The sequence below is a fragment of the Bactrocera dorsalis genome, chromosome 2, assembly GCF_023373825.1.
Source record: "Bactrocera dorsalis isolate Fly_Bdor chromosome 2, ASM2337382v1, whole genome shotgun sequence".
Taxonomy (NCBI): Eukaryota; Metazoa; Arthropoda; class Insecta; order Diptera; family Tephritidae; genus Bactrocera; species Bactrocera dorsalis.
The window spans coordinates 14,513,230-14,538,323 of NC_064304.1; the positions used below are offsets into that span (position 1 = coordinate 14,513,230).

Here is a 25,094-nt window from a genome sequence, read left to right on the forward strand (position 1 = left end):
TTTTGTTGTTGTAGGGAAATGCATGGCAAACAGTGCAACTGTCAACACCGGCATGCGCCATTCCGCCTCGCTGGAATGTTAGCTATCGACAACAACAACAACAAGAAATATGTGTACTATACAACAACAATGCTGTAATTTGTGTTTGGGGTGCGCGCTCAGGTATTTTTAGAAAATTATGTTGTATTTCAAAAGCAATCATAAAAACTAAGCTAAATCATTTTGTGAGATTTCCGATGGCGTCTAAAAATAGCAAATGCCGACAAAGGTCCGCAGCAATTTCGTTTGTGTCGATGGTTCGAATATAGATATGTATGTGTGAGAGTGTGTATTGGAGAGGGACGAAAATGGAAAATATTGCTGTCAAAAGCAAATAGAAGATTTTCATATACACCAACACATGTTTCTGTGTACACATATACATACATATGTGTGTATATACATATATATCGAATATGCAGAGATATGTGCTCGCTCAAAAGCTTTTTATAAGCATTTCACATTTTCATAAATTACAACATGAAAATATCGCCGTAGTGTCATTTGATGTCTCCCTTTCATTGTTGCTACTGTTTGCTCGCTTTCATTTCGATTGTTGTGTTCGCTCTGTGTGAAGGGCGTCGTCTGTCTTGTCACAGTTTTCCCACTTTTTCACTTTTTTCCATCCCGCAAACAGAACTGAAAGCGGAAAATTCAGTGAGCAGCGTTTTGCGTTAATTGAAAATGATTTTCCCCTCGAATTTGCCGCTGGAGAAAATGGAATTTGTGTCAGCGGCAGCAGCAGCAGCGCTTTAAAGCGTAGGCGGCTTGCTTTCTTTGCAAAGCATGTGCAAGAGTTTTTGTGTGTTCACCAGTCTGCCCCCTAATTAAATTAAGTTTCTTGAAATTTCAATATTGTTCATTAAAAATTAAGTTCTCTGCTAGAATTAAGAAATATTTTTGTCGGTTGCTTTAGGGAAAGGGGAGTGGTGCGCATATGTATAATTTTGATTTTATGCTTATTAAATAAGTACTTTGGTAAACTTTTAAATAATTTGTTCAAATTTTCTAACCAAAATAAAGTAAAATAATAACTAAGAGTAATATTAAAGTTTTTCGATCAAATACATATATGGAGCTTGCCGTCTCTTCTACAGTGATATTAATGAATATGAACAAGTATATATGTACATTGCCAGAGCCATCTATAGGAGCCAAAAGAGGAGAGAGAGTGAAAAGCTTAACGATATGGCAGCAGCGGTGACAAACCTCACTCACTTATCTTTTTGGTTTATTTTCATTAAAATTGTAAAAGTAAAATGTCCCAGAATACAATTTTCACATACAATCACCAACCTATATGAAGTAAAGTCAGGCGGATGTTCGAAAATCCTAATATCAGTTATAAGCAGGTTATTTCAAGTTTTGGCCCAATTTTATTCATTTTGGTCACAAACTGTCATAAGTAAAATACGCTCTCCTATTTTCATTGAGATAACTCACATATCACCCATATGTTCGAAAATCTTTAAGCTAGATATATGAGGGCTAAAGGAAGTATTACTCCGATTTGACCCAGTAATACTATTAACAGAAAATAATTCTCTCTGAATTTCATTTATATAACTCACAAACTGACCGATATTTTCGATGAAAAATCAACAGATGTACTGGGCTCCGCATATTCGGTACCTAGAGGCTTGAACAGTTTTGGTTAGATTTCGACAATTTACGGTCATAATGAAGTATACTTCAAAGGCACTATTCATGAAAAGTTTAATCTCGTTATATTAATTGTTTCTGGCTTTGTAATATAAAATTTTACGTGTATTATGTGAGAAGAAAGCGTGGTGGCCCATTTCCGCGTTGTAACATAAGAATGTGAAAATAATCCTGTATACCTAATTAGACTTAAATTATTCATTTAAATGTGAGCGGTGAAATACTCATCGTTCAATTTTGCCACCTGCTTGCATAAAGCAAGCCATATCTGACTAAATTTTAAAGCCCCAGGTATACAAGGTTGGGTAGGTGACTTCGCTAATATTTGATAAGATCCATAAATGTAGGCAACAAATGAGTTGGGTATAAAATTTCTTATTTTAACTCTCCTTACATTTTTATACTTTCTTCATTAAACAATTTTCAATTTACTTAATGGCTTGCGGATGCATAGAAATAATACAATTTAGAAGCTAATATAGCAATATTTATTAAATTATATTTGGAATATTAATGAATGCAGTTTCAAATATGGGAATAAACGTATTTTTCAGCAGCGGTTATACCAAAGTCTTTTCATATTATGCCTTTAAATAAAATAAAATACATATGTATAGTAAAATACTTAACGAAGTATAAATGTTTCACACTTTCGACGTCAAAAATATTTGATGTCGAGCTAAAAATCTGAAAAGCACATATGTGAATAGCATGGTGGTGCTAAATTGAGGAAAAATATTTAATTTAGTTTTTTATTTTAATTTTAATAACTTCACCGCTTTTTATCTGGTGTCCAATATACTCCACACCAACAGCACCATTGATTGACAAAAATTTTATGAGCAGTTAAAATAAAAAGTAAGAAACAAATCAATTAAAATTTCTTACAGAAATCAGAAATAAAATTTATTGTGAGATGTAGATATTAAATTAGAACGAACTTAAAGCCGAGACATTCGACATCTGGAAATACTAGCATAGCCCTAGGCACTTACGCCTAATTGATAATGTTCCTTTGCTGCTCCCTCAATACCGAGTTCAATAGACGCGTGTTTAACGTAGTTTACAAAGAATTCCCAAAAAATGCCAGATACACTAAATTTTGGCACCTCAACCAACGCCAGTAAACGTTAACCGACGCCAAAATGTGCCACTGAGAAAACCACATGCGCCTAAACGTAGGCAACGGAAAAAAATTCACGCCAAAACTCGTAAATACAACAATGTAGAGCCATAAAAAAGCATTCAGCAAAGGATATACCAGCTAAGTGGCAAGCAACTTTCGCCAAGAAAGCATAGAAAAAAGATGAGGAAAAACATGGAAAAAAGTAATGAAAGAAATAAAGACTCGTATGGTCTGCTGGCCGTGCACTGACGCATGGCGACAACAACAGGCGCGCTAACCAGCGCACCGTTGGCGAGGACAGTCGAAGCACGAAGAGAACGAAAGAACGAACGGCAGCAGCAGCACATAATTGCATTCAGTCAAGCGTGTTGCAAATAGCTGGATCCGTTGACGCAAAAGAGGGTAGAACGAAATCAATGAATCAGAACGGAAGTTGTAGCAAAATATGTATATACAAACAATCAATAGAGCAAAATTATTGCCCTTCAACAGCAGCAGCAGCGGCAGTACTCTAACGAGGGAGCGAGTTGAGTGAGCGAGGGAGCGCGCGGGCGGTGACAGGGCTTAAGTAGAGGAAGCTGTACAGGCAAACACAGCAGCAAAACGATAAAGATTGAGACTAAGCAATACAGTAGCGTAGGAGTGCGGGTGGGCGTGCCAGAGACAAGGAAATGGCGCAGAGAAAAAAGGATGTACAAATAGGAAATAGTTTCTGCAGTCCGTTAAGGAAACGGAATAAACATTGTAATAAGTAGCAATGAGCATATTTGTTGTGCGGCATTGTAGCTGTAAACATTTCTATACATACATATATAGATATATTTATTCACTAGCGAGTTATTTAGAGCACAACAACAACATGCTGTTTAAACTACTTGTTTCCTACACATATTCTTTGCACACTTTTCATTTGCTCATTTCCTTTCTTTGCTTTCTCTTTGCAGTACCTGCCAGAGTTGTTTGGGCTGCAGTTGGCAAAAGCGTCGATTTGCTGTGCGATCTAACGCCTCCGACGCCGCAGGACTCCGTGAAGCTGCTGTTGTGGTTCAAGGACTCCACCGGAATACCACTTTACAGGTAGTTAAAATCACTTAATCATTAGCTCGGACTACAAGCCCTCACTATGTTATTTATAAGTGCAGTTATTTGTTATGTCGTTACACATACACACACACACATGCAAGTGTAGTACTGCATCACTGGCGAAAGCAGGCAGTGTACCGTTAACTGGCAAAAGGATTCGCAAATGGTTGAAAGGCTACAATGAAGGTTATAAATTTTAAAAGGAAATTGAAAACTCATCACTGTGGCCAACACCGCACACACATACATACATATGTACATATATGTGTAGAGATAGGCACACCGTTAGTGGTTGGCCGCCATGCCAATTGCGCTCAGGGAAACAAACAAGTAAACAAAGAGAAATTGAGGCTTTTGTGGTTGGAGCTTAGGCACCTATTAACGTATATATGCATGTGTGTGTATTAGAGCGGGCCGTTTATTTTTTTCTAAAGAAGAGCGTATGCGCGAAATGTTCTACGGATTATTCTGATCAACTTTGCCAAAAAATTTGTGGGTCTAAAACCGGTTTCGAGCCAATAATTTTTAAGGGATGTTTAAAAATGGAAATAATCGGTTGTATGAGATATATGTTATAGTAGTACGATCAGACCGATTCCCACAAATAATCAATAGAATATCAAAGTGCACCTACATATTAAATTTCATTAGGATATCTCTTTCAAACAAGTTTTTATGAACTCTAAAAAATATAATAATCGCTAACTCGACACCGGTTTTAGGCCCATAGTCTCTTAGGAAAAGGTGTTCAAAATGATCCATAGAGCAGTCCCTCCTTCGAGATTTTTTCATTTTTTTGGATTCCTGTACTTCAACCCCCTCTAATGTGTATATGCGTATATAACCATAATCCGCTATTTTTATACCTTGATCCGGGAAGTAGTCCCTCAGTAATTGAGATGTCGATGTCGAAATTTTGTACTCGTTCTTTTCTCGCCAAGAAGTTGCTTATTTGTCGGAAAGGCCGATCAAAGTGCTTAAAAGAAATATTTCATGTTTGTAAAGGGTATTACAGTTCCGGCAAGTGAAGCTAATTTTTTTCTTATGCTCCATCATGTTTTGCTACCTTCCTCAACGCACGTGTTTGCGTCGCAGATCAGCTCGATTCAGAGCACAACCGCAGTTGTCATAAGCTGCGGCTGCCTCGCTTGTTGGCGTTGTCTCGGCTTTTTGTATCCTTTTCGGCTGCTGACGCGTTATGCTCACGTTTGGTGACAGACACACATTAGGCCCCAAAAAGTACCGTTACGCATGCACACCTACTCTCACACATATGCATTTATGTATGTGTGTGTGGAGTGTTCGCTAGACCGCAAACGCTAAGGTGCCAGTGTTCACACAATTTTTGAGACCCGTTTTCAATTTTGTTTTTTCGCCATTTTAAGTTGACATTTTTGTGGTTTTATCCATAAATTTTTCTATATATGTACCTACATATATATACGTAGATACAACTGCTTTAAAAATTTTGTTGTTGTTACAGTTTTTATTCTATTTTCGTGTCTTCTTTGTTGAAAAAGTATCTTTAAATACGATTTAGTAATCAAAGCGTGGGTTCTTTGGTTGGGAGGGTTCGGGTTTGTAGACGTCATGACCTATCTATTTATATTTTCGAATTACTATTTTAAAGCAGTTAAGTCACAGTTACGTAAATGCATTCTAAATTTACTATTATATGCAATTTTAAATAGCAAGTTTTCTTAAAAGGGGGTAATTCAAAATTAATTTTAAAAAAATTATAAAATTTTCAAAAGTAAAATTTATAATTTTAATCAATTTTTTGATACCTTCAGAAAAAAGTCATTTAGAAGATTTTGGGATTAAAGTTTTATTTCAAATGTGTAAAAATTGCAAATTTAAATTCAAGTTTAAGATTAAGTTCAAGTTTACATTTATGTTTAAGTTTAAGTTTAAGGTTCATCTACGCTAATATCGGGTATTGCTTCATTTGATATTCATTATAGGCCAGCTGGCCTAGTTTAACCACAGCTTTGCTTAAAAAAATTGAAAATTAGATCATTTTGCTTTGGGTCACTTTGATCAATGAGTTACTACTTCTGCTCGGCAGTGAGATATTTAACCTCATTGTCCTCTATTCGGAGAGGAAGCTTCATCACCTATTCCGTCTCATAGAAAGGACCGCTGAAATCTCCTCCAACTGGGCGTAAGGTCAAGGCTTAATTGTTAAACCTTAGAAAACAGAAATTTTTCTTTTCACAAGCAGAACGAAAACCTTGCAATTCAATCTACTCTTCTTAAGGGGCAGAACTGTTGTACTCACGGTTAAATATTTCATAGTTATCCTAGACAAAAAATTAAGCTGCAAAGGAGTTTCCAAAGCCCTTTGAGACAAACGCTCCTAACGAAAAGTTATTGCTTCAAAGTGAAGTTTTTGCCCCACATTGTCTATTGGTTCTAAACAAAGTAACATATGCTGTGGTGATATGGTGGGTGGCAATATGGAACAAGTGGCGTATTAAGCCCATGGAGTATGTGCTTGCTGGGGCTTACGGGCGCTATGAAAACTACCTCAACAAAGGCTCTAACGGTTTTTCTCGACACATGAAGTATGAGGCAATGCTTACGACCAGCCAGCTCATGATTTCAGTGTAAAGTTGTAATCTTATTTATTCGAATATTATAACACTAGATTTGGATCTAATCAAAAATTAATAAATCAGCAGAATTCTTGAAATTTTTTGGTGTATATATTTCTGCACATCAAAGTAGTCGTGCTAAGCTAAATCGTATTAAGAACTGGAAGACAATATTTTTCATAAAAATTCTACAATTTTAATTTTATCTTAAGCGCTTCTCGGCCTTATGCCTAAGATCAAAGTGTACGAGTAATAATAACAATTTTATCTTAGCCATTTGCACACCAATTAATTTTGATCATTTCCATATTAAAGCAAAATTTCTAAGATACCTTCAAGCTCTTCAAACCAACTTTTGTTTAAAATATGATAAACCACATTTACGTACACAAATACTAAAGAATTCTACTCACAGTCAAACCAAGTTAAATTTTGGTAGCACAAATTTCTTCGAAATTATTTTCAACAAGTGTTTAACGGCAATTAAATTCATAACATTTTAAGCTGAATATATTTTTCTAACCGCAAAAAGCAATGAAATTTTCTTCACCAAATACAATGTAGACTTTAAGGTCTTCCAAGCAGTCAAGTAGTATAACGTTCTGGTTGTTTTTATGGCAGTTTTTATGACAGTTTTTATAGAAAGTGAGCATGCAGTTCGTCCGTGCTAAATATCGTTGGATTAATTGCATACATTTCTTTATTTATATGCAAATAAATATGAGTAGAAAATCAATTTTGTAATATGAGTATGCAATAAATTCAAATTAAATATTTTATAGAACGTTGCCTACATTCAGGGGCAATGCTTATAATATTTAGTGAAGTCGCACACCTAATCTGCTGTTAATTTCACATTTTTTATAGAACGAGTAAAATTAAATTGTTAATGTTTCAATTATAGATACATACTAATATTTTATATACTTTCCATATTAAAATGAATTCAAATCAACGAATATACATTCTTCTAGCAATATAAATTGTGCCCCCTTATACGAAATTAAAACAGAAAACTTATGCTTTTAATTATCGAAATTGCAAATGATTAAATACCATCTTCATTGCAGCTTGGATTCGCGCGGCGGAAATATCAAATTAGCACCGCATTCGGCCATAGCTAGCGATTTGGGTCAGCGTTTGTTCTTCTCCATTGGCGATAATCTGAAGGACTCGCGCCTGCAGATACGCGATGTGAAGCCAACAGATGGCGGCATTTACCGTTGTAGAATAGACTTTTTCAATTCGCCAACACGCAACTTTAGAATTAATTTAACATTAGTCGGTGAGTGAAAGCTGAAATAAAACACACAAAATTAAACACACACAACAGGATATCCTTAACCCGAAATGTATGTTTGTGTTTCGCACACACACACACACATGCGGTTGCGGGCAATTCAAAACCAATTGCTCACTTCAAAGCAAATTAATTTTATTTTACTTTCAATTAACCCGTTCTCTATGCTTGCTCGTTTTTTTCTCTCTTTTTCGCATATCCTTCGCCGCTGCGCCGTCTCATAAATGCCACGCCTGCGTTCACAGTTCCCCCCGAGGAGCCACGCATTTTCGATGCTCAAGGCAAGGAGATTGCCCAAATGGCCGGACCATTTCGTGAGGGCTATGAACTTTTTTTATGCTGTCAAGTTAAAGGAGGTAAGTGATTTGTAAATGTCAGTCCCTTTTTTAATCAACGCACACACACATGCACATAAAACATACGTGTAATATCGCTATGTGTTTCGGCTTGTTCGAGTTTGTAAGGAAGTGTACACGCGGTTTCGTTTAGAACCGCAATTTTTTTTTCTTTACGGGACATCAGTTGTATGCAATTGGCTGTATGTTAACCTAAACGTGTGCGTGTTTGTGTGTGCAGGCAATTTAACCTGACACACATTGGCTCAAACAAGTGACCTTGGAATGGATAAGGCACGCTTTAAATTCATGTAATTTTTTAGGCAAATTCAAAGCGCTTTTAAATTAATAAGCGACCTTTTTACAATTTTCATGCAATCATTTAAAAAAAATTATTTCCGGCTATAAGTCACGCCGGTTTAGAGATACTGGTGAAGTAACATACCGTTTCAGAATATTCATCCGTTGAGTCCAATTTTCGATGACTTGCTCGAGCATTTCGACTGGTAACCGACGAATGACACACGTGATAATTTGCTCCAAGGCCTGAATGGAAACGGAGTTGTCCGAAAAACTTTAGGCTTTACATATCTTCACAGGAAAAAGTTTAACTCGTGGTCTTGATGGCCAATTGCTGGAGCAAAACATGAAATTATCTGCTCACCAAAGTGTTCTCTCAATAAATCCATTGATTTAAGCGATGCGTGGAAAGTATCGGCGTCATGTTGAATTCAAATGTTGCGGATATCATGAGCTTAAGCTTCAGGCATCAAATAGTCGGTCGCCATTGACGGTTTCTTTCGCACCGGCATAATTTTTGAAGGAATATGGACCGACCAGCCCATAAACCACATAAAACCGTTTTTTTCTGTATGAATTGGCAGCTCTTGAATCTCTTCAGGTTACTCTTCGTTACAAATGTGGCAATTTTGCTTGCTTATAAACCCATTGAGCGAGAAATAGGCCTGATTGCTGAACCAAATATGGCTCGCATTTTTTTTGAACTTTTCAAGAGCACACAAAGCGAAGGGATATCGCTTGGAAAGATCGAGCAGCTTAAGTTCTTGCACAAAATGTATTGTATAGACTTTTAATTTAAGATCTCGACTTAAAAAACGCCAAGTCGTTCCATACGTCAGTCCGAGTTGCAGCAAACGAGGCCGGACCGACTCTCCACGGACTTCGTGTACACTCTCAGCTTCGGCTGCTATATTTTCTTCATTGCATGCTGGACGTGACATATTCGGTCCTATATTATCCAGTAATTAATGCGGTGTCTCCAGATGGGTGATGGTGTTGCAAATAGTATGTGCAGTTGACCGATTTTGTTGACCATAAGTTGAGCGTAGCGCACGAAACACAGACCTTACAGAAAGTGAAATTTCGTAAGAAAGTTGAACGATTTGTACACTTTGTTCAGGCGTAAGTCTTTTCATGATGAATTGCCAAACCATACTGAACAAAAATCACATGATAGCTCGATATGCCGCAAGCGTGGTCTGTCAAAAAAAAATGCAATTGAAAACAGCGCTTTTACTTTGATCACCCTGTACTTTTTTCTATTTAAACATACATATATGTTGAGACATATGTTTACATATGTTATTTAAATATATAAATATAAATGTATATAAATTTTCCTATCTTTAAAAGCGCTTCCAAGCTCTCTTTCCACCATTTTATATGTTATCTGCCCAACAACTAAAGTTGAACAAGCTTTGCTAAATTTTTCTGTGCATTTTCGCAATCATTTTTTCTATCAATAAAAGCGGAACTTCATTTCCGGCTAAAACTAATCTAAGAATCAATTGTATATCCACTGAATCCGAGAAACCCACGCACTGCGCATAAAAATAAAAAATAAATTCAGTTATTTTGCTGTCGGCAATTTATCAACGTAGGTGCCCTTGAAAATGCTATAGCACCCTTTGTTAATACAAACTATTCTGCTCTTCGTGTACCCACTTAACTCGTGCCTCACACACACACTGCTGCGCAGAAATTTCGCACTAAAAGGGTTCCATGCGTGGAATTTCTAACAAAGCAGCGCAATGAAAGCAAAGTAATGCTTTTGCCAGCGGTATTTTCAGTCGTCCGAAAATTAATGTTTATTGAGCATATATGCATGCATGTATACATGTAAGGAAAAAATTCGTGCAGCAGAATGTTTGTGCACTTCCTGTTAAACATGACTTGGCATGCACGTGCGCTGGCGGCATCTCCGTTGTTGTTGGTTTGGTGGCTTGTGGCCAAACATGACCATGACAACAATTTTTTGTACATCGACGATTCCATTCTTGTTATCTACTTAATTTATGCTGACATTTTTTCCAATCGAGCGTGCATGTTGGAACCCTTTCAAACACAAATTGTTTTTGTTGGTATTAGGGGGGTTCTTAAATAGTCAAATTAAGGCGCTCATCCTACTCTCTCTTCATAAGCGATATTAAGTTTTGATTTCGATCTCTATTGTTGGCGGTTAAGTGGAGTTATGGTGAGGTAAAAATTTGGATTGCTCTATAGATACTCAAATATTGTTATATTCTTTTATAAAAACCCTAAAATCTTTAACATTCAGTATAAGAAGGCACAGACTCTTGAAGAAGATGATTATAAAATCTAATTTTAAAAGTTTCCTCTTGCATTATGTACCACCCTAGCATCAATACATGCACATACATGCTTTTTGAAAGTACAAAGCTTACTTGACTCACTTTTTGTCTTCAACTTAAAACCTGCAAGAAAAGTGAATTATTGAGAGACATCAGCTGTTTCTGGCTTTCACACACTCATCTTCGTCTCTTTTATATATAATATATCTACACAAATAAAACAAAAAAAAGCAAAATTATATCTTTTACATATATAAACTTATTTGCCGTCGCACACACTCTCGAAATGATGAAGACAAAAGTAAGCTGCAAATAAGCAACAGTGTTGCGTATACGCAGCGGTGGCATTCCTTTACTTGTCTCCACTTCGCTCCATATATCTCATTTGATGTGCCAGCTAGTGCAACAGTATTTAGCTGTGTGCACATATGTTTGTATGTGTTTTTATTTGTTGCATGTTATTTTCTCCACACTTTCTTTGTGTCATCGAATTTCTCTGAATTGCTGCGCTTTCTTCGCTTTTGCTCTGTGTGAAGTGTTGGTTTTTTTAAACTAGATTGCTGGTATTTGCTTGTCACAGAGATTGGCATTTCTTTGTAAGCGTTATCGCACTATTTTGATCGCAGCAACTAATCGTATTTTGTTTCTTCCCGAGTGCACTTTGCATAAATATTGTGAATATTGGATTTCAAGTGGAATTTAGCAAATACAAGCAAGCAAATAGAGCTAAGCTTTTGTAAATAAAATGACAATGAAGGAAAACAACATATTTTGCTGGTGTTGCACTAGTTGGTGCACTTCAGATTCAGTACTAGTTGAGTCAATGTTGAAATCTTTGACTTTGAGAAAAGCATGGCAGACAATAATAAGAGTATTCTCGAAAATTACTCGCAGCAAACTACTTCAGGAACTTTGGTTGTTTAATTCTTAGACTTGTTAGACGATAAGACTATTATTCTGAGCAAGAAAAATATAAGCTTAGGCCATCTTAGCGAAAACACTCTCTTTACTCAATATTACGGTTAAGCCTATTGTGCAATGAATGCCACGGAACCCTCCGGATAGAAGAGAGATCCAGAAAAATTGTGGTTCAAGCAAGTTTTAAGGCCCTATGTTCCACCAAGGAACTACGGGAAAATATATAGATATGTAAGTTTCAAAACATCTTTGATGAACGTGAGCCTTACGAAGTTTATAAAGTTCGCTAGAAGTATCAAATATTTCAGAATTTATCGAAAAAAGTACAAAATATCCCACTCTCATAGAAAGGAGCGGATCACAAGTACTTTCTATGAGAGTATGAAACTTTTTAGTTCCACATTATACCATATATTCTAACTAAAATATTTGTTCATTCCTCCCTTCCAGGTCGTCCAGCGCCCAAAGTCACTTGGTGGCGCGAAGATGTCGAGCTGAAGGGCACCAGCCACACGTCTGTGGAAGAGGGTGCCACCGTTATGGTGAATCAGCTGTTGATTGGTACCACGACACGTGACTATTTTGGCGCGAAAATCGAGTGCCGAGCGCAGGGCACCAAACTGATAGCGCCGGTGGTGAGGGATGTCACGGTGCAAGTGCATTGTAAGTGAACTTCTGACGCAATTAAACATATTTACATATATACAAATATACATATACATATAAGTATATATACATACTCCAATATATCATATATCAAACAGTTGTTTGGCATATAATTAATTATTATGTATGCCTGTGTTTATCTACTTTTCCGCAGTGAAACCGGTGCGCGTGAAAATCCTCACAGCCAATGACCTGCTAACTGCCGGCCAGCCTGTGCCTTTGCGCTGCGATTCGTATGGTTCATATCCGGCGGCGAAGATTACATGGCTATTGGACGGCGAACCCATACGGAATGCGGAAGTGACTGTGCATAGCGACAGAGAGGTTCGTATTTCACATACATATATTTATATATGTCTGTATACATATGTGGCCATTTCATAAATATTTATTTCCTGTGCGTAAGTGTGTGTGCTTGCATGCTGAGTTGGCAAAGTGAATGCTTCAGCAGCGGATAATGTGGCCTTTGCCTCGCATGTAATTTTTCTTTACATGCGAAGCTGATGACACGACAGAAAAATGAGGAAATGTAAAACGATAAGATGAGTTGAGGAAATATTACTCGATAAAGGTTTTAAAGAAATGAAATTTTTCCTCTCAATTAAGTTAAAGCAAAAGATGAAAGGGAAATAAAAAGAAATTGAATATTGCCGTAATTTCAATAAAGATCTACTATAGCCTTATTGCCTTTAATATGACCTACTGGTTGCTGAAAATTACTCAAATGGTAACGAAAATTTCTTCAGAAAGACTAAAGATGATTTTCAGTTTTCGGTAAATTCTTAAAAAAACGCAAGATTGCTGCAACTTCTCACTGTGTTGCCATAAAAAATAATCCGATGCTTTTTTAGTTTTAAGAACTTCTCAAGAAATTTACAAACGGAACCATATCTTCTAACGAATTCATTATTATAGATTAATCTGGACTCTGATTTGCAATGGATTAGTTGATTTTTTTTTTTTAATTTTTTCTAAAACAAATTCTGATATAATCCAAAAGAACTCATAACCTCAACACCTTCGGGGTATTTTCTCACACAAAATCTTAGGATTTGATTACTTCATAAATAATTGCCTTCAAAAGATATGATAAATCAATTCTAACTAGTTCCTTGAATTTTTACAAATTTCTGACAGTTTTTGTTTTCGCTTCAGTTTCTTTTGACAAGTTCCACGACCACGGTCACTAAATTTCTGCAACTTCTTGGTAATATCCACTTAGTTGTTCTAGTTAGCAATATACCAAGTTGTTGCCGCCCTAATAAGGACTAATGACTAAATAGGCAAATGTTCCCCAAAGACAAATAATAAGTTAACAAATGTTTCGTTCATTCAATTAAATCTGTAAATTTGTTTTGACTTTTACTTTATAACTGATACCTTAATTCAACTATCTACAACTATCAAATATTCTACATTTACAATTTTTTTAAACATTAAAATTATTTTATATAATATATTACAAACCAAAACTAATACTCCTCCTCGATAATCCGGTGACCCATCAGCATAAACATAGCTGCATTCTCCATTTCGCACGGGAGAAGTATCATATCTGATCCCTCAGGTCCAAACAATGGTGTCGATGACCGCTGAATTTCCTCTTTCCAGTCGCAGTAATCTGTTGGTTCAGCGTTAGAAGTCACTGTATCGTCCAATGATTCTTCGTAGCTTTCCTCTGACTCGATAATCCTGTTACCCATCAGCATAAACAATGCGGCACTCTCCTTTTCGAACGGCGAAACAAATATCTCCGTTGCTTGTGAATCCAGCAATGGTGTTGACGAACGCTGAACTTCATGAATTTCCGTTTTCCACTCGTCGTAATCAATTGCTTCAATAGAGTTATACACGTTGGCTGAAATATCTGCTCCTATCAGTTCCTCAAAGTCCTGTGCGGCGCAGAAACGTTTGTAGAATCCTTGTTGGTTAAGTTCTGTAACCTTCTCAAATCTGCCGTTGGTGATCATTGCGATGTATTCGGCTACTTGTGTCAATGTGAAAACGTGGGTGGCCATATTTTTAGAAATATTTGAATTTTTACTTGTAATTTTGCGTGAGCAATTTAGAACTTTTCTCAGCGAGTGCTTGTGAGCTAATGACTTTAAATCACCTGTGGTGTCCCTTTTATAGCTGACGAGTTTTAGCTGGCTTAGTGGAAGCAGGTAGGGAAAAGCGCAGGTAGGGCACTGCTCCAAGTGATCAGGTAGTTACCTTTCTTTTGTTTACCCTAAACCAGGTACCTGTGATAGCGATTTTACTGCGAATATACCTGACAGTTGGTATAGAGGTTAGGACCTTATAAAAGTCTTTTATTATAAAAAATATAATAGACCCTGTCTATTGTTCTTCGACCATTGTTGGTTATGTAGTTATTGTGCCAAGAAAAAGCAAGCTGATACCTTCTTGCCTATTGTTACCTATCCTGTGGTCTGTAATACTCATAAGGCCCAATAATGTATGTATGAAATTATAAATAAAAATTTCAGATAATTGCATTACTCCTGACCCATTTATTTTCGATTAACTTTATCATGTTTGAAATGCAAAGACTGATGAAGCGATGTTTTCAAATTACCGTAGTAATGATTGAAAAACACCTTTGAAATATGTTAAACTTAATGTTTTCTCCTATAATCGATACTCACTAAGTTCAGGATGTTGTTATATTTTTGTAAATTGTTTGTCTATAAACCTGTATCTTTGCCTTGATTTAGAAGTTTCTAGAGAGATTGGATTTAAATATCGTCTGAAAGCAAAGCTTGAATATTTTTTAGGAGAGAAATAGCTTCAATGACCTGACGTGTTATTCAGATCCAAAATCTGTGTATATTTCGGTTTTTCTACACAGTTCAACTGAAAAGTACTTAGACAAGTGATGAGCAAATAATTAAAAATTGTCAAACAGAACGGATCGAAAAACAGTTGGTGTGTGACTTTGATTAAAATATTAATATGAATATGAAGCCTAAATGTGGGCACATTTTTTTTTGAATGTTTGGTCTGTGACTTCGCTTAAAATCTCATATAACTCTTTAATATAGGCAATACTTTAATATCAATTTTCGATATTACACTTCAATTAAAATCATATAACGCCTAAGTGTAGGCAATACTTCAATTTAAGTTTGACTTTTACAACTTATACTCGCATCAATTAGCAAACTTTGCATACATTTAAGCTAAATTGACCTGATACTAACAAACAGAAAGAAGCAAACTTTCAAATTAATTTCGAAACCACAAACAATATTCCGGCAACACGCTCCAAAGCTGAGATTGAATCGATAAGCAATTAAAGTGGCCTTCCTCTTTGCCTAATGCGTTGTAAGCTGAAGCTCAAGTGCTGCATATTACTTGAGTAATGCCAGCACATATTGCACTCTCTTATTCCTAAACTGAGTGCAGCTTGCACACACCACTACACAAACTAACTGGAAGTGCACCAAAATTCTTAGGGGACTTAGTTTCGTACGAGTGGAGCAATTCGAAGCAAACGAAAGCACAAAATCAAATTGAATTACAATAAAACTAGTAGCCAGTAGTAAAAAGTAAGTGCATTGTGGCCGTGCGAGCAACTACAGCAGCAGCTCACTATGTCATTCACTAATTTCCGAAAACAATTTCACCACAGACCACCAGTGCTTGTTAAGTCGGTAATGTGAAGCGCAGCAGCATTAAATAAAAAGCATTCGCCTTTGTTCGGCGCACAAAACAAGTGCTGCAGTAGAAAACAACAACTGCAAAAAAATAAAATAGTGTGTATATGTGTGTGCATTTGCAATGAGCCAAAGCTGCATGTCTGTTTGGGCCAGTGGCCGCCCAAGAGCAAAAGTAACCGCAACCGCAGAGCTCCTCATTGCCATTACATCAAGTCCTTTTGTCAATTGTCAACTGCTGAAATCAACTGAAATGAATTCGCCCGAGGAATTGAGCTGAGTGCTACATGTACTACGCCACTCTTATTACTTTTACGACTAACTGAGCAAGACGCACCACTACAAACACGAAACACGGACACAAGTGTTGCTGTATATAAAAATGTAGTAGAAGAATAAATGTGGATATTTGCTTGGTTTCGGACGCTCGGTCGGAGACTGTATTGACTCGCAAATAACTAAGCGCTTCCGCTGGCAGCGCGCAACACAGCAAGCAGAGCATCGCATGACATAGTATATGTAGCATTCGTGTTGTGTATGCTTGTGTGTATGTTTATAAGTGACTTGGTAGCCAACTGGTGGCAGCGGGTGGGGACAGTGTGCCTACACAAGGGAACGGCACACAAATTTCTTCAAGGCCATTTGAATTACGAACTTGATTTTTGGGCAAATTTCACTTAGTGCACTCTGAGTGGCTGAAAGCCAAGCACAAAAGGCAGGCGAACTCAACTCACACGCAAACAAACACACATACGTGCTTAAGTAAGCAGTGAAAGCCGCCAATGTCGTGTCATTAAATCATTACAAAAACATGAAAGCAAACGCAGATGACAAAAGAGGCGCAATAATCGGACATAATGGGTACTTAAACACACATATGTGCACATACATATATGCATGCAAACATACACATATAAGGTATGTATGTACGCACATAAGCTATGTATGCACCTAATGGGCACACAGTAAACGAAATTTAAGGAAAAGTGGCTTACAAGCAGATCCGCAAGTACACTGACGCACACCGACAACAATAACAGTCACAACAACAATAACACTCACAACAACAACCGCACACTCAACTATCTAATCAAGGTGGGCGAAGTATTAGCGCAAGTTGGCGGCGCACACCAATCAGCCCTAGCCGAATTTGCCGCCAGCTAACGGTATTCAAAGCCACCACATCAGCCACATTGCTGCGAACGGAAGCAGCAACGACACCAATTGCAATAAGAAACTGCCTGCAGCTGTGCAAAGCAAACGAAAAAGGCAAGCTTAAGCAACTTATGGGGAAGGGGAGTAAACGCCAAGGTGCAGGGGGTGTCTTTAGTAGCGAAGAATGCTCATGTTGCTTAACCTAATTATGTCATCTCGTCTGATCTCATCTTCGTCAGTACACGGCACAGCGGCACACATACACACTTAGCGAAAGGCATCCTTGCTGCATACTTGTAATGTTTAGCCGTACGTTTGTTGTTGCTGCTATTGTTGTGCAGCCAATTTGTTATTTGACTTTTTCCGTGATACACTCACGGCGCAGCATACTTTTGCAGGCATTTACAAATATACACTCACAAACACTTGTATGCATACATTTTACAATAAGCCGTACAAGCCTTCATTCACACACACACATATACACAGGGACACACATGCAATTTGGTATGCCACTTTGCTTGGGATCTCCACGGCGCTGCTGCTATATTGTGGGTACCACATAAGTATGTAAGTGCCGGTGCTTAAAAGAATGTCACCATTGCCTGCCAAATCGTCGCACAGTGGGCCTGTTTGTGGTTATAAAATATTAAAATTAGTGTGTGAGGCTGGTGATGAATTGGTTTGCGTTTAAATTTTATTAAGTATGTTATATTAATTCTATGGCGCCAAAGATAATTTTTTACTATTCCTATTTTGTGTTAATTAATTACTGATTAATTAAATAAATGAATTAGAAAAATCATCTCCATTAAATTGAAATACTATTTTATTGATTTTAAAATTAATTAAGTTAATTAATTATTTTAATTAATTTTTTTTTCGAAATAATACCTAAATTTTTTTATTTATGTGAACAAAACTATAATACTCTCCTATAATTAATTAGTTGAGTTAATTAAATATTTTTTTCACAAATGATCTTTTCTACTAAAGTTAATATTTGTTATTTTCTATTTTTTTTAATTAATTAAAAAATTTGCAACATTATTATTTTTTGGTTTTAATTAATTAAATTAATTTTTTCCCGATATGGACCTTTCTACTAAATTTAAAATATTATTTTCTAATTTTTTAGTTAATTAAGAAATTTGAAATTTTTTATAATTTTTCGTTCAAAATTATATATAAATTGCATTTCTAATTTACTAAAAATTAAATTATATTAATTAAACATTTTTGTTAAATTTAATTAATTATTTTAAAAATAAATTAAAAGATTACTATTATTTAATAATTTTTTTAATTAAAGGATTTTTTAAATATATTATGCTCTTTGAAATTAAGTTATGTTTAGGCAATTTATTTTATTATGTTGAAAAAAGTTGTTTAATTAAATTAATTAATTAACTAAAAAAATTATTAAATAATATTTAACTTTGCTTCACTCAATTAAATTTTTACTTAATTTATGTCAGAAACGAACTTTTTCATTAAAAATCAACTGTGTCATTTTATAAATAATAAAATTATTTGAAAATTTAGCTTACTTTAACACATTTAAAAAAAACTTAAATTCTTAATTATTATTAAATTAAAAAATTAAAAGTTATTTTTCACTGAGTTAAATTAGCTTTAAATTATCCGTTAATTAAATTATTTGAATTATTTAATTAAAATATCTAGTATTTTAAAAAGTTTTTTTTTAATTTTTTGTGGTTTTTTTTTAATTATTTTTAATTAAATTTTTTAATTTTAATTAATTTTTTTTAATTATTTTAAATTTTAATTTGTTAAAATTTTTTAGAGTGTAGTAGTAATAGTCTTAACTAATTTATAAATTTTAAATTGAAGCAATTTTTACTCCAACCAAGAAGTCATGTGTTGCCTAAATCTAGGGGCATTGATTTTGAGGACAAGTAAAATTCAAAACATCAAAATTCCGAATCCCTAGATTAGCACTCTCTCCTAGTAAGGCCTTTTATATATCCCGAATCGTTCAAAAAAAAATAATGAAAATATGTTTGCTTCAGTATCTGCTAAATAATAAATAAACATCTTTGGATCCAAAAAGTCTCTAAGACCACCCACTGTGCTTGATGCGCGCATATGTTGAGCCATTACCATATCGCCACATCACAGCAATGCCGCTGTTATCCACTACACGGCACAATGCCACACAAACGACTAACTGCACACATATATTAAAGGCATACCTAACGGCCAGCACACATACCTTAACTACAAAAATGCGACGGTGTGTGTGTGTGTATGCCAAAGCTCTTGCTGGCATTGTTAAATATAATTTCTTGTTTGTGGCACTTTCGTTGGCAACAGCAGAGCGGCATGTGAGTACATACTTTACCGTTGTACTACGCTTGCCGGCGCTTGTTATTTCCTGCTGCTCCCACCGCGCCACCACCTCGACCGCAACGAATGTAATCGAATGTCAGATGCTAAAAAGATGTGTGCGTGTGTGTATGTGTGGGTATTGTGCTTATTTTAACCGTTATTACTGGCACACGAGCACTTGTCCCTTGTCCCTCTTCACTGAGTTGGCCATTATATGAACTACTATCTTTCTCAGCGCACACTCGTTGCCCTAACTGTTCGCATATTATCCGCGCCAAAGTCTTAGCCATTCCGACAGATGCTAAAAATTCATTTCACTATTTCCCTTTAACATTTCGCTATTCAATACAGTTACATGCATACATACTCGTCCATGCATCCATTAATATATTTCTATGGGTATTGATATGCTTACTCATCGTTATGTTCTTTCTTTGCTTATTTCTCTTCGCAGGACTCAAATACCACAACCAGCATACTCAATTTAAAGGTAACATCGGAAAATGATAATGCCGAGCTGATGTGCCGTGCGTCGAATCCCTGGTTCTCCGGCAGCGCCATCGAGGACAAGCGCATCATTCGAGTGGCATGTAAGTAAACGAGAAAACCGATGTCGAGTAGATATACCATATATACGTATGTATTATAGCCGTTCATTTTAAATTCCGGAATTTGTAGATATTCGTACAATTAAAGTCATTAAAGTGAATTCGTATTTGCGTGCTCGGTGTGAGCGTTTAATGGAAAACCAAAAAATAAAAATACAATTCAAATGAATCACCCTTGTAAAGTAGATAGTATACTTATAGATATTTTAATGAAATTTAGGTTGACACTTAAAAATAATATTGAACGGCGTGATGAAAAAGATAATTTATACTTAAAGGTCCAGATACCATGGCTCGCTGATAGTTATCGTTTCTGGAGAGCTGCGACTGTTTTAAATTTTCTGGAATAATCATAATCTGAAAAAGTTTTACACAAAAACTCTTTAAAGTGCATCATCACATATCGATATCAGTTTCAACCACTTCGCTGGGTTTCCCAAAAGCGTGTCTACCGAAATATTTCTGTCTGGTAAAAGCCAGGGAATAGAGATGAAGGTGATAGGATGATTTCACCTCTCCTTCTTTTATACAGCTTTGACAAAGAGCGTCCGCCAAGATATTTAGTCGTACCACGCATATACCGTTACCAGATTGACTTTTCCAAGCGCTAGTAGTTCAGAGGACATTTTTTCGATCCACTTTGTGCCAGTAGGATCGCACAGCTGTACAAGTTCTGGTTGTTGATCAACGCCTACAAAGCTCTCTGGAGATCTACAAGGCCAACACTTGAACGCAAAAAGACATCGGAGCCTTTCAATGGGTTGAAATTAGAAAAAAGGTGTCCGCCCTAGCAAGCTCATCTGTTTTGCAGTTTCCGGCGATTCCGATGTGACCGTGAACTTATCCAAATCTAACATTGAAGAAGCATGAAGCTATAGCTAATAAGCTCATGCTTTTCTTGACTAGTTTTTAGCACACAGTCACCGAGCTCAAAGAAAGTATAGCCGCTTAGCTAAAAGAGTGAATGCAAGTCGCTTTAAAAGAGGTTGCACTTCGGAGCAGTATATTTACCGCTATCTTGATGGTAGACGGTACAGCGATCTGGTAGTCTGAAAAAAAGAGTTAATGAAGAGTGCCCGACAAGATATTACCTCCTACTACCCCTTTTAACTTCGGTATATCCACGAAAATCTTATTGCACCTTTTCTTCAATGGCTCCGCCCACCAAAATTCTTGCAGGTGTATGAGCAAAGAGGAAACCGCCAGGTGAAGGATCTGCGATGCAGTGTTCTAATTGTAATACCATATACCCAGCTTTCCTACAGGTGCAGCGTTTAAAATAGCATAGAGTACCAATGAGGACTGCTCTTAGAACTAACCGTTTACCTTGTATATATATTTTTTCCGAACACCTTTCACTAAACAACTACCCCGTAAAACATTATTGTCTAACTACGGTTTCATAGAACAATTTTTGACTAGAGACCCTCTCTTTCCAATTGCTTCTCTGCAATAATATAAGGCCATCGATGCCTTCAACACTCTCTCAGTCATTTTTTTCTGTAGGACTTTAGCTTTAAACCTTAAAATTTGAACCACCTTCTTCGAGAGTCTCTTCCCAACATCAGATCGCACGTAAAAAACATGTTGCTACAGAGTATAATAGCTTTGTTCACCTAAAGGTTGTATGTATTACCTAAAACTTCTAAGCGAGATAGATATAGGAGGATACGTATATAAATGGTCAGAGTTAAAATCCAGTTGACTGATTTTTGTACCTACAGTTGACGTTTTTCCAAAAATAGCATGTCTTTCTGATACAAATGGATTGCATCGGGCCAATACTACCTTGAGCCGCCATATACCTAATATAAAAAGGTTTGAACTTCCGGGTGGCTTTATACGGGATATATCGGTCTCAATGAAAATGAAAGAGGGTATTTTACTAATAAGAGTGTATATTTGTGCTTAAAATGAGAAAAGTTGGACGAAAACTTGACCTAGCCCCACATATAACTAATATCAGATTATCGAACATTTGGCTGACTTTATCTCATATCATTGGTAATTGTATGTGAGGTACTTTAGGAAACCCAGTAAACATTTGTTAATATGTCGGATGTTAATAATATATTGTGTTGGCAAAAATAGTTAAAATCGGGTTGATTTCGCCAGCTCCTGAAGAAATTTCCCGGTCTTTGATATTTGCAAGTTGCAAGGGTAGAACTGATCAGTTAAATCCGAACTTGAACCGTCCTTACCTGTTCCATTTACCTGTTCCTTACCTGTTCCATTTTTTAAAAATTATAGACCCTCGTCTATTGAATGTCCCTTTAATTGGTTTGTAGTTACAAGAATCACATTTATGGAATAAAAATTATATTTCCACCAGAAAAACGATCTATTCTATAGTCAAAAGAGGAAAAAAGTGTCGATCATGTAGCAAAAGCAATCTTTTACCGAAAAAAATGCTGATTTAGGGCAACCGGCAAAAATTTTCATCAGAAAACTTATTGTTTTTAAGATATAAAGCATCAAAAGAATCTGAAAAAGTTATTATAATGGAAAGCTATAGGTTCCTCAACAACCATTTTCTTTTATCTTTTCAAAAAAGCGACACTGCGTAATGCCTTAAAGCCCGAATTTTCCATTACACTCCTGCTTTATTTAATTTCGAGCAATTTTTTGTACCTTCAGTCTCTCGCTATCAAAAAACAAGGTCCTTTTTGTATTCACCAAAATGAGTATATAACACGCTTGTTAACCTCAAAATAGACGCAACGCTTAGCTTAGTGCCTTTTTGTTGGACATTTGCCGCCTCAAACTATAAATTGCATATTGTCCGCTAATAAAAATGTATACTTCTATATATGTACGTATATTTATAATCGCATTTGGTCAAACCAATTTCATGCTTGAAAGTGAATTAGTGATCAGTGTGGAGCGCACCATATATCCAATTACGCCACGCTCCATTCCACGAGCGTATTAGCCTAATTTTATATCCACTCAACTCGAGTTCACTATGGCACTCGTTAAGCCAGTAAATTTCATATAACCTTAGTTCAAATGAATCTTCCTCAGCTCAGACAGATGCAGTACGCGCTACTCTACTTTGTTGTGTATGTGTGTGTGTGTGTGTGCTGTGGCAAAGCCGACTTGTATTGGTATATAAGTGAAACGCGCGGAAGCGTAGCTAATGGGCCGCACTTAATGCGCTGCGATGGGGCAGACAACATTGCACTCATGGCGACTGCCAACATTTTGGCATTTTTGTTTAGAAAAGTTTGCAATATAAATATATTTAGCTATAGTGTGTATATATGTATGTATTTAGCAACTAAGTTGTGCTATTGTTTACATAAAATAGACATTGCGCACAGTAGGCGCCACACACAAGGCGCTGAGATGGGTGCAAGTAGTTGAAGAATGTAATAAATATGTGGCTATAAATATAATAGGTAACATAATAGGAGAGAGCATGGCATTTATTACCTCGGCAGGTGTGGGTGGAGCTGGAGCTGGGGCTGTAAACTAAATATTTTGGGTGCCCACGCAAGGTTCCAGTAAGGAGAGATTGTGGAGCGTGTCAAAATTGGAAAACACACTTTGAAACACAATTTCTGTACCAAAAGTTAAATTCTTAATGCAGTTGTTACTATAAAAGGCGGACTTAAATTATTAAAAATTGAAAAACTTAGTAAAAAGCTTCAAAAATTTGCTTCAGAAAAGACTTTCCTCAACTTTTTAAGATAGAAACACGCATACTTTGGTCAAGCAACACATATTTGACGCACATTTGCATAAACACGTATACAAACAAACACACATACATGCACATATGTGCGCATCATACAAAATCTCTCCCACCCTTCGTGCATTCTTCAAGTCCTGCGCTGCCAAGTGCGCGTCTTTGGCTTTGCCACAAATGATTTTTCAGCGCCAACTGCTGCTGTAGCTTTTGTTGTTGTGCATGGTCGTTATTGCTTGCCGGCTACGCATTGCTGCATTGTGGCTCATTGTGGCGGCAACTTTTGACCCATTCAAATTTATTTCATTTGTTTACTTTTATGCTGCAATTTGTATCGCTCATTAAACTTGCCGCCAACTTCAGCTACATTTAATTTTTGCTGTTGCTTTTGCCTCTGCTGTTGTTATTGCTTGTTATTATTTGTTGTAGTTGGTTTTTGTTTACATTTTTATTAATGTTGCTCTTTATTAGACAGTCGAGCAAATATTTATTTTATATATTCTCGCTCAAATGCACCAGCAGCGCAAATCTTCAGCAGCGAGTCAAGTATATAATGTACACACATATACATATATACTACATATGTAAATATATACATATAATATAGCACATTTTCTGCCTTTTTGTACTTACAGATCCGCCAACAGTGTCCGTGCATTTAGCGAACGAGGACCCGAGTCGCTTTGTTACCAAGGCTGAGGGTCAAAATGTGACGTTCAAGTGTCGCGCCGATGCGCGACCTCCAGTCAGCTCGTATGCTTGGTTCAAAAATGTAAGTTAAACTATTATTAAATACTTTGGTTATGATTTTAATATGGTTTGTGTTTTTTAAGTACACAATTTTGGCACAAAAAAGTGCTTATATTCTACTAAGCCGCTCTTAGTGTTCGGTTAAGAGTGGCGTGTGATCTTCACGAGTATATTTTAGTTACAAAAGTTACAATATTTAATTTTGTTTCTAGCTTCCACGTATATAACTCTTAAGATATAGGATGCGACCATTTAAGCTATCACTGTTTTGGAAAACCGAATAAAAAAGAAGATCTTTTCCAGGTTATATTACTCAAAAGCTGATATCTGAAATTAAACACCTCAAGATTTTTACTTTTATGATCATAGCAAAATAATTAAAGATTTAGTTAAACATTTTAGTATGAAGATTTTATCTTAGACCAAAAGACCACTACAGCTTTGACTATGTTTAAGAAATATAATTTAAAACGCACCATCTCTCAGCGAACAGAGACGTCAGATTTTAGTGACCTGTGTTCTGAACTTTTTTCAAGAATGC

General features: G+C 36.2%; 1 protein-coding gene across 5 annotated transcripts in view; it reads left to right on the forward strand.

The window, feature by feature from the left end:
* Nucleotides 1–25,094, forward strand: part of LOC105227625 (neural cell adhesion molecule 1) — a 291,474-nt gene that overhangs the window by 160,351 nt on the left and 106,029 nt on the right. For all 5 annotated transcript variants that reach the window (XM_049448693.1, XM_049448692.1, XM_049448694.1 and 2 more), the window contains exons 3-9: nt 3,772–3,904; nt 7,578–7,792; nt 8,053–8,163; nt 12,123–12,335; nt 12,493–12,662; nt 19,959–20,094; nt 24,439–24,575. In XM_049448693.1, coding sequence (XP_049304650.1) covers nt 3,772–3,904; nt 7,578–7,792; nt 8,053–8,163; nt 12,123–12,335; nt 12,493–12,662; nt 19,959–20,094; nt 24,439–24,575 — 1,115 coding nt within the window. The remainder of the gene's footprint in view (nt 1–3,771; nt 3,905–7,577; nt 7,793–8,052; nt 8,164–12,122; nt 12,336–12,492; nt 12,663–19,958; nt 20,095–24,438; nt 24,576–25,094) is intronic.